General features: G+C 40.4%; 1 protein-coding gene across 7 annotated transcripts in view; it reads left to right on the forward strand.

The window, feature by feature from the left end:
• LOC137293947 (serine-rich adhesin for platelets-like) overlaps positions 1 to 13383 on the forward strand; it is a 69554-nt gene that overhangs the window by 44013 nt on the left and 12158 nt on the right. For all 7 annotated transcript variants that reach the window (XM_067824835.1, XM_067824838.1, XM_067824833.1 and 4 more), the window contains 6 exons: positions 734 to 877; positions 1389 to 1499; positions 4161 to 4306; positions 4671 to 4738; positions 4978 to 5135; positions 8062 to 8134. In XM_067824835.1, the coding sequence (XP_067680936.1) occupies positions 734 to 877; positions 1389 to 1499; positions 4161 to 4306; positions 4671 to 4738; positions 4978 to 5135; positions 8062 to 8134 (700 nt within the window). The remainder of the gene's footprint in view (positions 1 to 733; positions 878 to 1388; positions 1500 to 4160; positions 4307 to 4670; positions 4739 to 4977; positions 5136 to 8061; positions 8135 to 13383) is intronic.

Here is a 13383-nt window from a genome sequence, read left to right on the forward strand (position 1 = left end):
TGAGATGTGGTATAATAATGTCATATTCCAGTGTTTCTGTTCCCTTCTATGATACACCTTGAGTGTGAGATGTTGTATAATAATGTCATATTCCATTCTGTTCCCTTCTATGATACACCTTGAGTGTGAGATGTGGTATAATAATGTCATATTCCATTCTGTTCCCTTCTATGATACACCTTGAGTGTGAGATGTGGTATAATAATGTCATATTGCATTGTTTCTGTTCCCTCCTATGATACACCTTGAGTGTGAGATGTGGTATCATAATGTCATATTCCAGTGTTTCTGTTCCCTTCTACGATACACCTTGAGTGTGAGATGTTGTATAATAATGTCATATTCCAGTGTTTCTGTTCCCTTCTATGATACACCTTGAGTGTGAGATGTGGTATAATAATGTCATATTCCAGTGTTTCTGTTCCCTTCTATGATACACCTTGAGTGTGAGATGTTGTATAATAATGTCATATTCCAGTGTTTCTGTTCCCTTCTATGATGCACCTTCAGTGTGAGATGTGGTATAATAATGTCATATTCCAGTGTTTCTGTTCCCTCCTATGATACACCTTGAGTGTGAGATGTGGTATAATAATGTCATATTCCAGTGTTTCTGTTCCCTTCTATGATGCACCTTTAGTGTGAGATGTGGTAAAATGATTTCATGCATTGTCACAGTGTTGTTGGTCCTATAATGATTCCTCCTATTAGTCTTATTTCTTCTTTGTTTCAGATCGAAGAGATGGTTCACGAGATGAAGCAAGGTTTTGTGATCGCCATGGAGGAGCTGACCAAGATCCAGGAAGGAGACAATCACCTCCAGCGCCGTATGCAGGATCACAGAGACAGTGTTGACAGAGTCATCTCCTCATTCAGGGCAAGTAGAAATCACAGTTCTTTCCTCAGTAATCATCTCATTACGTTTGTTTTGCTAACAGTTAAACATAGACTAAGTTTGGAAAGACTTCTTCAGGGCTTGTACAGCGTTGTTGCATCTGTAATAGTGATACAGGTCTGCTTAGCAGGAACAGTGCTCATGAAAGAATCACCTAAGATAGCAAGGATTCTCATAATGACGATGCTCAACTGTACTTGAGTACTGTTTAGTCACTGTGTTAATTTTAGTAATTGGTGTTCTCATGGTTAACATGCTTGTGTAGAAGAAAGGCTGTTTCATCAATAATCACTGTTATTGTAAAAATGCCTTTGTTCTGGTTAATGCCTGTATACAAGGAACACATTATCAGTACTCAGTGTTCTCATGGTTAATGCCTGTATACAAGGAACACATTATCAGTAGTCAGTGTTCTCATGGTTAATGCCTGTATACTAGGAACATAATGCTACAAGTAATGGCCCTGCTTATGGCTGTCCTTCCTCTTTACCAGGAGCAGCAAAGTAAGCACAAGTCAGATCTGATAGCAGACATCCGTCGAGAGATTCGGGAGGACCAAGAACGTCATCAGCAGAACTTTACCGATATGATTGCCACACTAAAGGTGAGCCGGGAACAACAAGTTTTATCAAGGATTTCAAATCTTTTTGGTTCTTTAATCAACTTTGGGAATTTTGATGGACAAATGCTGTAAAGAAGGATCTGAAAATGGGCCTTTGAAAACTCACAGATAGACTCTGCAGTGTAGTTTGTGCTGGCTGCCTGTAGTTATCAATAGGTCTTGTCACACTTTATGGAGACACACTTTTTGTTTCCAAAAGACTAATATTGTCATGTTTTCATATTGACATGCTTCACCAGAAAACAGTATGCATAGGTAGTACGTATAATAGGAACCAATCATTGCCAATCATAACCTATCGTGAGCCTCTGACAATGAGATTTTCTTTCTTTTCCTCATCCCTGTACATTGGCATTGGGTTGTGTTCTGACAACTGTGTGTCACAGGAACCCTCTATAAATCTAGACAATTAATAAATACTTTTGTTGTTATCTAAAAGTTACCAAACTACTGCTGTAATTCCACAACCTGCACACATGCATATCATAATCAGAGCCTCGGCAGAGCTGGGGCTGTGACGTCAGTCACTGTGGTGAGCCACCTTCCATTTCCCATTGATCTTATTCTCAGTGTGTGTAGTAATAGTTTGAAGGTATAGTCAGGCCTCCAGATAAAGGCTGTATTGGCGTATGTATGGATAAAAAATATGTGTGATACAGTTGGAAAAAATCAGAAAACATAACAGATACGCACCACAGCAATGGTGTTCGGTCTTCGAATCATTTACGGATGTATTTATCTGAAAAAGTATTGCTGTATTGTTTATTGACCTGTTTACACAAGAGTAGCAATGTTGTGGTGCTAATATGAAATGAAACACGAGATTACTGTTGCGCAGTGGAAATTAAACTAACTTATTAAGATAATTCTTTTTCATAGAGATCCTCCTTGGGGTACTTATAAGCATTGAAATTATCTTTAAATTCTTCCCACAGTTGTAACCATATTTTGAATAAAAAATATGTTCAAAACAAAAAACAACTTTTTTGTCTTGTGAGACCACCCCTACTGGGCCCCCTATACCCGTGACAGCCAAGAGCAGGTAACCCTTAGGCTATAGCCTCAAGCCAAACACATCCTTTTCTGTCGCCCACCTGTTCAGACGGTCAAGTGACCAGGTAAGTGTGATTCCTTATTACTTATGATTTGTAATAAAGGCTATCATCTTGTGTCAGGTTTATAGGCAGACAGAATGCCTCTCCCTAAGATCAGTCTTTTGGAGTCTGTCTTATGCCTATAAGTACCCCAAGGAGGATCTCTATGAAAAAGAATCGAACAAACCTGTAGAGGTTGCAGATTCTTTGAATAGAGTCCTCCTTGGGGAATGACCACCCGTCTCCCCACATTCTGTCTGTACTGCTTACAGAACGGAAGTGTTTGGCTTGAGGCTGTAGCCTAAGGGTTGCCTGCTCTTGGCTTTAACGGGTCCAGGGGGCCCAGTAGGGGTGGTCTCACAAGATGAAAACATTTTTTGTTTTATACATATTTTTTATTCAAAACATGGTTACAACTGTTGGAAGAATTTAAAGAACATTTACATGCTTATAAGTACCCCAAGGAGGACTCTACTGAAAGAATCTGCAACCTCTACAGGTTTGTTCGAATTTTGACTTACCTTTTAACAAACTAAACATGAAATCCCCTTGTAACCAACTAAACGTGAAATTCCCTTCGTAACGAAATGAGAAATAAACTAATAAATTATGAACTTTAAACTGAATATGAAACTGTTGTCTATTTAGATACTGTCAAATTGTCAGTGGGTAACTTTCTCCAACTATGTTTCTATATATTCCATATATTATATTAAATAAGTATATTAGTTTTCTTAACCCTGTTAATGATGCGCAGTCAGTCGGACCTTGCCCCAAAAATCTCGTGCAGCATGACCTGGTCATGAAGCGGATGCGTTTATGCTATGTTTATCAAACCGAAATAATCTGAGAACATAACAAACTCTTCAGAACAATTACTGTATCGCCATTAAATTCCTCTAACTTTTCCCAGTACTCATGTGTTGAAAAAATAAGGCATAGGTGGTACTCATGTTGAAAAATTATCTGGAGCCCTGGTATAATTTCTTTAAAATTTTATATAGCATAAATTGTATACATGGTAGATACTCATGTACATGACTTACGCCTTTTCAAAACTAAAGTCCGCAAAAACCGTGTGAAGAAAGATGTGTAAGACAAGGATTGAGAAGATATATAATTGTAAGTTTTTGTCTCTGGAACTACTTTTATTAGACAAATGTCAGGTTGATAATAGTGTGTGCCAGTTTTATTGGATAAACATTGTTTCTCTGGATACATGTTTTCACCAGTGACCAGTCAAGAAGGCGATTTGGGGGTTTTCAAGAGAAAACACTAAGCACTGTATTGAAGCAGTGAGTTAACTATGACATCAGGTTTCATGATGTTATTACTGTTTATTGCCTGTTGGTAGTTTCTGGAACACAAATGCATTTTATTTTATTGTTTTTGGCTGCAAACGTTTACTGAAGAAAAACATTCTTCCTCAAGATATTTCTTTTTGCATGCTTTGTAAATGATTTCATTGAAGATTTTTATTGAATATCTTCTTTGTGGAATTAGATTGTATGTAAACTTCATTTCTTTTTTATTGCAAATATGTTCCCAGAATGATATAAACACAGTGTCTGGTCACCTAAGGGAAGTCCTAGATCTTCAGAAGGGGCTGCAGCAAAAGGTCAGTGTCTTGCAGACAGAGAGAGATGTCCTCCTTGAGGAGCTTGTCAAGAATGGCGCCGTGTCTGAGAGAGTCAGGTAAGGAAGTGAATAGGAGAGGACACTTGCGGTTGACCTTTTGTCATGTGCAACGTCCATAAGGTGAGGGTTTTGGTGACAAGTTAAAGTATCAGCAGTTAATATTCATACACAGTCTGTCCTTTGTTGCTTCTTCATCAGGTATAAAATCACAGTTAATGAGATGAGGATGCTATTTTACAAACCTTAAGTTCAGCTGGAGACAAATCAGTCAACTGTCATATATCTGATGAAATGCACCCTTGCCATTAAACCAGCATAAACATGTATCTGGTAGATACCACCCCAAATTGAAGTGGTTGTGATATCCACTGCTTCAGTGGTGAATGTATTTTGTTGTAAGGGCAGTACTCTTAATTCCCAGACACCAGCTTGTTCAGCGTGAAGATTCCTTGACCAGACTTCAGAAGTCAGACAGGGTTGGCAGAGACGGTAAGTGCCCTTTGAGCTTTGAGGAGTGGGACTCCTGCTAGTTACAGTATTTCAGTAATGTACTTCAAGACAGACTAGTTGTTCATGGCACTGTCAGTGTACTTCAAGACAGACTAGTTGTCCATGGTACTGTCAGTGTACTTCGGAATCATGACCAACAATGCCATCAGTAGTGGATGTTTAATGATGGTAGTAACATTATGCTACTAAAGAGGCTGGTTCTGTTTACCATGTTGCAGGTTTTGACGCAGGGGGTACTGTTGAGGACGATGTGACTGCCTCAGCTTGTAAGTGTCTCAGTCTTCTGCAGGCGCTAGAGGAGCGATGCATCCTGCCTGACTTGTCCGACTCCAGTGATGATGATGATGTTCGTGCTGCAACACAGCAGTGGAAGAAGGTAGGACTCGTTACAGCCTGGACCCAGCAAAGGAACCTAGATCTAACTGGAAACTAGACTGTCCTTCAGCCGATGATAGTTGCTAATCTGACTGGAAACTAGACTGTCCTTCAGCTGGTGATAGTTGCTAATCTGACTGGAAACTAGTCTGTCCTTCAGCTGATGATAGTTGCTAATCTGACTGGAAACTAGACTGTCCTTCAGCTGATGATAGTTGCTAATCTGACAGGAAACTAGTCTGTCCTTCAGCTGATGATAGTTGCTAATCTGACTGGAAACTAGACTGTCGTTCAGCTGATGATAGTTGCTTATCTGACTGGAAACTAGACTGTCCTTCAGCTGATGATAGTTGCTAATCTAACTGGAAACTAGTCTGTCCTTCAGCAGATGATAGTTGCTAATCTGACTGGAAACTAGACTGTCCTTCAGCTGATGATAGTTGCTAATCTGACTGGAAACTAGACTGTCCTTCAGCTGATGATAGTTGCTAATCTGACTGGAAACTAGTCTGTCCTTCAGCTGATGATAGTTGCTAATCTGACTGGAAACTAGACTGTCCTTCAGCTGATGATAGTTGCTAATCTGACTGGAAACTAGTCTGTCCTTCAGCTGATGATAGTTGCTAATCTGACTGGAAACTAGACTGTCCTTCAGCTGATGATAGTTGCTAATCTGACTGGAAACTAGACTGTCCTTCAGCTGATGATAGTTGCTAATCTAACTGGAAACTAGTCTGTCCTTCAGCTGATGATAGTTGCTAATCTGACTGGAAACTAGTCTGTCCTTCAGCTGGTGGTAGTTGCTAACCTGACTGGAAACTAGTCTGTCCTTCAGCTGATGATAGTTGCTAATCTGACTGGAAACTAGACTGTTCTTCAGCTGGTGATAGTTGCTAATCTAACTGGAAACTAGTCTCTCCTTCAGCTGATGATAGTTGCTAATCTAACTGGAAACTAAACTGTCCTTCAGCCGATGATAGTTGCTAATCTAACTGGAAACTAGACTGTCCTTCAGCTGATGATAGTTGCTAATCTAACTGGAAACTAAACTGTCCTTCAGCTGGTGATAGTTGCTAATCTAACTGGAAACTAGACTGTCCTTCAGCTGATGATAGTTGCCAATCTAACTGGAAACTAGACTGTCCTTCAGCTGGTGATAGTTGCTAATCTGACTGGAAACTAGACTGTCCTTCAGCTGATGATAGTTGCTAATCTGACTGGAAACCATGTTGTATGTCCTTTAGCTGATGATAGTTGCTAATCTGACTGGAAACTAGACTGTCCTTCAGCTGATGATAGTTGCTAATCTGACTGGAAACCAGGTTGTATGTCCTTTAGCTGATGATAGTTGCTAATCTGACTGGAAACTAGACTGTCCTTCAGCTGATGATAGTTGCTAATCTGACTGGAAACTAGACTGTCCTTTAGCTGATGATAGTTGCTAATCTGACTGGAAACTAGACTGTCCTTCAGCTGATGATAGTTGCTAATCTGACAGGAAACTAGACTGTCCTTCAGCTGATGATAGTTGCTAATCTGACTGGAAACTAGACTGTCCTTCAGCTGATGATAGTTGCTAATCTGACTGGAAACTAGACTGTCCTTCAGCTGATGATAGTTGCTAATCTGACTGGAAACTAGACTGTCCTTCAGCTGATGATAGTTGCTAATCTGACTGGAAACTAGACTGTCCTTCAGCTGATGATAGTTGCTAATCTGACTGGAAACTAGACTGTCCTTTAGCTGATGATAGTTGCTAATCTGACTGGAAACTAGACTGTCCTTCAGCTGATGATAGTTGCTAATCTGACAGGAAACTAGACTGTCCTTCAGCTGATGATAGTTGCTAATCTGACTGGAAACTAGACTGTCCTTCAGCTGATGATAGTTGCTAATCTGACTGGAAACTAGACTGTCCTTCAGCTGATGATAGTTGCTAATCTGACTGGAAACCAGGTTGTATGTCCTTTAGCTGATGATGGTTGCTCTACTAAGAAACTAAACTGTTTGCCCCTCAGCTGATGATAGTTGCTCTACTAAGAAACTAAACTGTTTGCCCCTCAGCTGATGATGGTTGCTCTACTAAGAAACTAAACTGTTTGCCCCTCAGCTGATGATAGTTGCTCTACTAAGAAACTAGACTGTTTGCCCCTTAGCTGATGATAGTTGCTCTACTAAGAAACTAGACTGTTTGCCCCTTAGCTGATGATGGTTGCTCTACTAAGAAACTAGACTGTTTGCCCCTTAGCTGATGATAGTTGCTCTACTAAGAAACTAAACTGTTTGCCCCTTAGCTGATGATAGTTGCTCTACTAAGAAACTAAACTGTTTGCCCCTCAGCTGATGATAGTTGCTCTACTAAGAAACTAGACTGCTTGCCCCTTAGCTGATGATAGTTGCTCTACTAAGAAACTAGACTGTTTGCCCCTTAGCTGATATTTGCTGTATTGCTGATTCAGCATTATTGTGTAGCTCAGTAGCAGTAGAATTAAGTGCACCTCATGAGGATGTAGTGATCATCACGATCAACCTGTTGTCCGCTTTCTGTTTCTGTATCAGAATTCCAAAATTGAGGAATATTTTTTGTTGTTGATGATTATTCCTGCAGTGGACTGGTACCTTTTGATAATTTGAGATATTGAAAACTTCTGAACTACATGAATGTTTTTTCCACAGAGCTGGTGGCATGCAATGGCAATAAGATAAAATTGGTATATTAGTAGCCACAGTCCATTTCTGGAGTGACATATGTCATGTTTGGAAGACAGTTGTCTGCCACTGTCTTATTTGCTGCTTCTATAGCTGACGATAGTTGCTATACCAAGAAGTGTGTGCTACTCAGGACATACTCTCATCAACCCCCTCATTCTCAATCACTTGTCTGTCAGACGCTTCATACAGCTTGTTCAATCATTTTATCATTGCAGAATTCAGGTGAAAAGTCCAGTCATCAGACACCCGCTCCTGACACCTTTACAGAGTATCAGACTAGAGACACAGGTTGGTGTGTTTCAGTATCAGATATCCTTTACATGTGTACGTATTGGACTTTACGTATCACCAATCCAATCCATTCAATATGGCATTAGTACTCCCCAAGTCAAAATATACTCTTCAAAAAAAGTAGGGGAGCCTGAACTCTGAAGACTGGTAGAAAGAAAAGCTATTGAGGAACATTACAATGACATCCATCTTGTGTATGCAGCATTATTTCACGTTATCACCACACGCACACACAATGCATGGGAAGCACGTGCACAACCTGGGAGCCTCCTACACGTGCATGGCGTGTCATTATGAATCTTGACATTTTTCAGGTAGGCTGATAAATCACTGTAGACCATTTTTTCCGATAATGTTGTTACATCTGTGCATGATCAGGGTTTTCAGGGTCACATCACAAACTACTGAATGAAAATTGAAAACCTCATACTCTAATCACCTAACAAGGGGGATAACTGAAGGAAGAGGTTTGCTTTGAATGAAATCCATGTGGTGATGTATTCTCAAAACATCCATTATTATTGTATCAACATTGATTCAATCCCATATATCTCCCAATTTCGACAATCGTACATTGAAAGTACAGTTCCCCTACTTTTTTTTGAGAGTATACTACTGAGTTGGTAGCATTAGTGTTTGTAGATTGATGGTGTACTGTTTCTGTGTGACGTATTCTCTTTGCCACGGCAATCTGATGATCAGATGGAGGAAGGAGAAAAGAAATGTTCATAGTGCTTCTTCATCTTAGAGTGTCCTGGATATTACCATGTATAAGCCGAATTTTGAGGACCAAAGAATGTGTAGAATGGGGTCGGCTTATCTAAGAGGCACAATTTCATGAAAGTATTTTTCTGGTCGTCAGTGCCTTGTGAGGACGATCTTACAGGTTAGCGGTAAACCTGCTAGGAAGTTTACTATGATTACAGCCACTTTTTTATAAATGATCAATAAAATACAAATCGAAGCATACAGTTTTCATTATTTTAAATTATTTTGCCCTTAGTCATTATTACAGACAATATTAATTTTTGAAAAGTTATAATCCCATCCCGTCGCTGTTTGGCGTACCTATCGGATCAGCTGTTTCCTGTCACTTCACATACGGTGATTGCTTGCTGTTGTTTCGTAAATGCCACACAAGCGATTGGGGGCCGATTGCTATTGTTTTGTTGTTTGCACAAGCAATTTCAAGAAGTGAGCGATTATTGGAGTAGGGGCATTCATTTGTAACATGTCATTAAATCACCCAGCTGAGAGTCACAAGTTTCCCTTCACCTTTTATATTTTCATTTTCTCATAATCGGAAAATTATAACTATTGATTTCTCAAATAATATCTATGGTCATCTTATCTTATTATCCCCAATATCAATGGCTTTGGTAATGGTAACGGGATACAACTTGGGCAAATACCTCCATTTTCGAAATTCCGTACAAATAACATGTGAGGCAGCGATTTGTTTGATGGTATTGTTTGAAAGCTCTAATCATCAACCTTGCCAAGAGTATTTTCCGATTTGTAAGAAGCAATCTTATTGGATAAAAACTTGTTTCTTATGACGCTTATTTACCACAGTCTGTTATTAGAATCGTAAATGGTCAAACACGTGACCAATGGCACCCAATCAGATAACAGCAATGGGTAATGTCCTTTGTAAACTTATAGATTCAGACGAAAGTTTTGAGTAAAATCAAGCTATTCTGAAAGTGTTAGACAACATACCACCACCTATACATACATTATGGACCTTTGTGCATGTAGCATGCTAGGTTATGAACTTTGACAAAAATGCTTTATGCACATTTTTTATCATTAAACATCGTGTCTGAGCGTCAAGTTCGAGGTGACGAAAGCCAAGATGTCACTTGAAGTATGGCACACAATTGCTCAAAAAAAGATAGTAAGTTATAATGTTCATTTGACAACTTTTATAAGTACTGTTGTTGATTGTATTCTTCTGCTTATTCACTTTGATGTATTATCTCCCCAAACATCGTTACTTTGCTCTTTGACAACTTGATATGGACTCGTTGATGATGCACGTGTACCAGATTTTTTTCCAATAAAATAGGGAAAAATAGTTTATGATTCTAATTCTGTTGGGTTTAATGTATTATTGTGGATATAGAACGGAAAACAAACACAGATTTTTAGAATAATGGTGAGTATAATCTTTATTAGATATTTTTCTCAATTTGCATACTTACATTTTACATCCAAGAGTAACTGGCAGATGTCTGACGTGGGGGAGCGGCTTATGTATGAAACATATCATTTTGACACTGATATTGGGGGTCAAGTTAGGGTCGGCTTATCTATGGGGTAGGTTTATAAAGGGTAATATATGGTAATTTTCATCTGTATCAAAGTGGTGTTTTTCATGTGAGACATACAGATTATTCCGCAGGCTTTGTTGTAACTTATCACTGCTACTGTATCCTCTTCCCTTGGATGATCAGAACAGCTCGTTTAGCCATGCCAGCAGCAGTTCTCACATGGTATGTTTATGTCAATGATAAACTCAGCAAAACTTGACACTCATTATTTTTCAAATAGGTTTGAAACTTTTCTTGAAAGAGTTCTTGTTGGGATTATGGTTAAATGCATTGTCAAGGGCATTATGTAAGTCACACATTCATTCTACTGGTAGGACATGCGAGAGCACTGCACGCTAAAATCACGTTACCACGTGCCACAAGTCACGGGACCTATTGATACACGTGCAGTTGATCTCACGGTAGCAGAGTAGAGTGTCATCTCAGAAAAACATGGTTTTATGGTTAATTATTGGTTAATTTGCAATGCCATGACTGTCAAACATTCAGTGTGAACATGCCATTGGCATGCTGAATACTGGAACATCTGTCACTGATGTTGCGAGGGTTATGGGATGCAGTCGACAGACCATCCATAATCTCCAGACATGTGTCCATCAAACTGGCACCACAGCTGACCTCCCCCATCCTGGTCAACCACGTGTGACATCACACACAGAAGACCGACAGAATGTCTTACGTCATTTGCGTAATCAGTTTGTCACTGCCACATCCACTGGGAATGTATTGATTGGAGGCGAGTGACTGCTGAAACCATTCGAAATCACCTACGCTCTGCTCATCGTCATGCACGGCGACCATATTGTGGACCAATCCATACCTGTTTCCATCGATGCCAATGTGTTCTCTGGGCACGACAGTACCTGAGATGGACCCAGCGACATTGTTAAAGGGTTGTGTTTAGTGATTAATCAAGGTTCACAGTAATGTTTGCTGATGCAAGGGTTAGAGTTTGGAGGAGATGAGGCAAATGCAATGCCAAGTGTTGTGTACAGGAAGTGGATCGATTTGGGGGCGGTAGCGTTATGGTTAGGGGTGATATCAACGGTCATCCTCAATCCTGACTCATTGTTGTCCAGGAAAACCTTAATGCGGCAGCATACAGGGATGAGGTGCTCGTTCCACAGCTTTTGCCATTCATGGCAGCTCATGGCCCAGGTCTGACTTTCCAACTGGATAACGCCAGACCTCATATGGCCAATTAGCAACGAATTTCCTCAAGAACGCTGGCATCAATATCATGGAGTGGCCTTCAAGATCTCCCGACCTCAACCCCAAAGAGCATGTGTGGGATGTATAAGGCAGGCATCTCCGTCAAGTAAGGAACCCTCCACAGAACTTGCAGGAGTTTGGTGCCATGTTGGTACAAATATGGTGGCACATTCCCCAACCTGTGTTCAGACTCATCATCCAATCCATGAGGAGACGTATCACAGTTGTGAATCCCCATGGAGGACACACCCGATATTGACATAATTTCATTAAGTGGTGGCCCGCAGTTTTTGATCATGGACATTGTAGTCGCATTCGCATAGAATCTTTAATGACAACAGAATTGAATGCAATCGTTATTTCAAACCCATTTTCCAAAATGTTCAAATTATTGACTTTGAAACGAGTGTTAAGTTTTTTATTTTTGTTGAGTTTATTTGGGTTGAAATTTTTTTGACCATAGGTCTTATGCATATTACCTCTAGTTTCGCTAAACGAGATCAAACAGTCGTTGATCCGCCATTCCCATAAATGGCTACTTCATGTATCGACAAATGTATAGGCACGGAAGTGATGTGATCTCTGTACCTGCGCAAGCGCTGGCCATCCAAATTTCACTTCTACATCAAGCATCCTCGAGTGAGGATGTGTTGTTGCTTTTCAGACCACCTATCGTTTGTGATTTAAAGTTGTGACATTTTCAAAGGTAGGAATGGTTCTTATTCCCTATTTTCAAGTGTAAAGACGAAGTTTCTTCACTTACTTGGCTACCTCTTGTTGTTGTGATGTTGGTGTTTCCCATGTTGTTCTTTCTTGATTGTACGGGCATTTGGTGAGTTTGCTAGTCCCTTGGCTTTCTTTTCTTTTTTACACAGTATTTCAGCCGTGTTGTTTCATTGTGGCTTGTATATTTTGTTGTTTTTATGGCACGTGTCGCTCGCATTGTGGGGGCAGCCATCTTATTTGTCTCGCTCAGCTGTTTTGCATAGTGGGGCGTGCCTATTGTTCGTGCAGGGGTGTTTTGCTACACTTTTGTGTCTTTTTTTTTTTTGCGTTAACGTAATATTTTTGTTTTTAATACAGTGTTTGTGCATGACTCGCCATTTGTAAAGTCCTGAAATCGGCCAAGGATCCGCACCCCTGGTGTCCCGATTGTGCGTCATTTGCTTGCACCTTGGATCACCATTGTCTTCACTGTGCGCTGTTATCTACCACCGAGTTCAAGACCTTCTTGGCAGTTTAGAGGAAACACTTCACGCAGCGTCGGCGCAAGATGTCCTCCCCAGCTTCATTATTGATGAATGCTCCAGATCGTTGTAGACCTATTAAGTCTGATGCGCTTTTCCATCCTGAGGTGCAGAAACTACTACGTTCCCTGCTATTACCTAATATCAATCCAACGCCGACGCCAGTGCTGACACCTACTTTGGTCTCCGACTCCACCTTGCTGATGCCAGTGCCTCCTCTTACTGTTTCAGCGCCGTCTATGTTGCCAACGCTGACGCTGATGTCAACGCTGATGTCAACGCCTGTGCCTAGGCCATCCTGAACACCAGTGCTGTTACCTATGCCGGCTCCTATGCCGACGCCGATGCCCACACTGACCTCATCTTATAGGATTCCTTACGTCTCTCACACTATTTCTAGGGAGGAGGATTTACAACCCCAGTTGGTGGAGGAGAGAGCTCGGCGCTTCAA

The sequence above is a fragment of the Haliotis asinina genome, chromosome 8 (genome assembly GCF_037392515.1).
Source record: "Haliotis asinina isolate JCU_RB_2024 chromosome 8, JCU_Hal_asi_v2, whole genome shotgun sequence".
NCBI classification, from domain to species: domain Eukaryota; kingdom Metazoa; phylum Mollusca; class Gastropoda; order Lepetellida; family Haliotidae; genus Haliotis; species Haliotis asinina.